The sequence below is a fragment of the Alligator sinensis genome, unplaced genomic scaffold, assembly GCF_000455745.1.
Source record: "Alligator sinensis unplaced genomic scaffold, ASM45574v1 scaffold707_1, whole genome shotgun sequence".
Classification (NCBI taxonomy): Eukaryota; Metazoa; Chordata; order Crocodylia; family Alligatoridae; genus Alligator; species Alligator sinensis.
Genome location: NW_005842065.1, coordinates 1,674,943 through 1,675,226, shown reverse-complemented (window position 1 = coordinate 1,675,226; position 284 = coordinate 1,674,943). Strand labels below are relative to the sequence as shown.

Below are 284 nucleotides of genomic sequence, written 5' to 3'. Positions count from 1 at the left end.
CCTCCCCTCCCGGGGGGGGGCCCCCTCCCTCAGCCTGGCCAAACACCGCCGCTTCCATGATGGTGAGTAGAGGGGGCTGGGGCGCAGATGGGGGCTCTTGGTTGGGGTGAGGTGGAAGAAGGGGGGACTGTCAGGGCAAGGGCCTGGAGGGCAAGGGCCTGGGCTGGGAGCTCCATGGCTTGGGAAGGCTGCCTGGAGCTACAGTGGGCAGGGACCTGGACTGGGGTCTCCAAGGCGCTTGGCTAGGGGGCGGGGGCTGGGAGACCTATGGAGGGGGGGGGGGG

The 284-nt window shown here is 70.4% G+C and overlaps 1 protein-coding gene across 1 annotated transcript in view; it reads left to right on the top strand.

The window, feature by feature from the left end:
• DNASE2 (deoxyribonuclease 2, lysosomal) overlaps window positions 1–284 on the top strand; it is a 5,725-nt gene that overhangs the window by 4,287 nt on the left and 1,154 nt on the right. Inside the window, exon 10 of the mRNA XM_025203837.1 lies at window positions 8–62. Within this exon, the coding sequence (XP_025059622.1) occupies window positions 8–62 (55 nt within the window). The remainder of the gene's footprint in view (window positions 1–7; window positions 63–284) is intronic.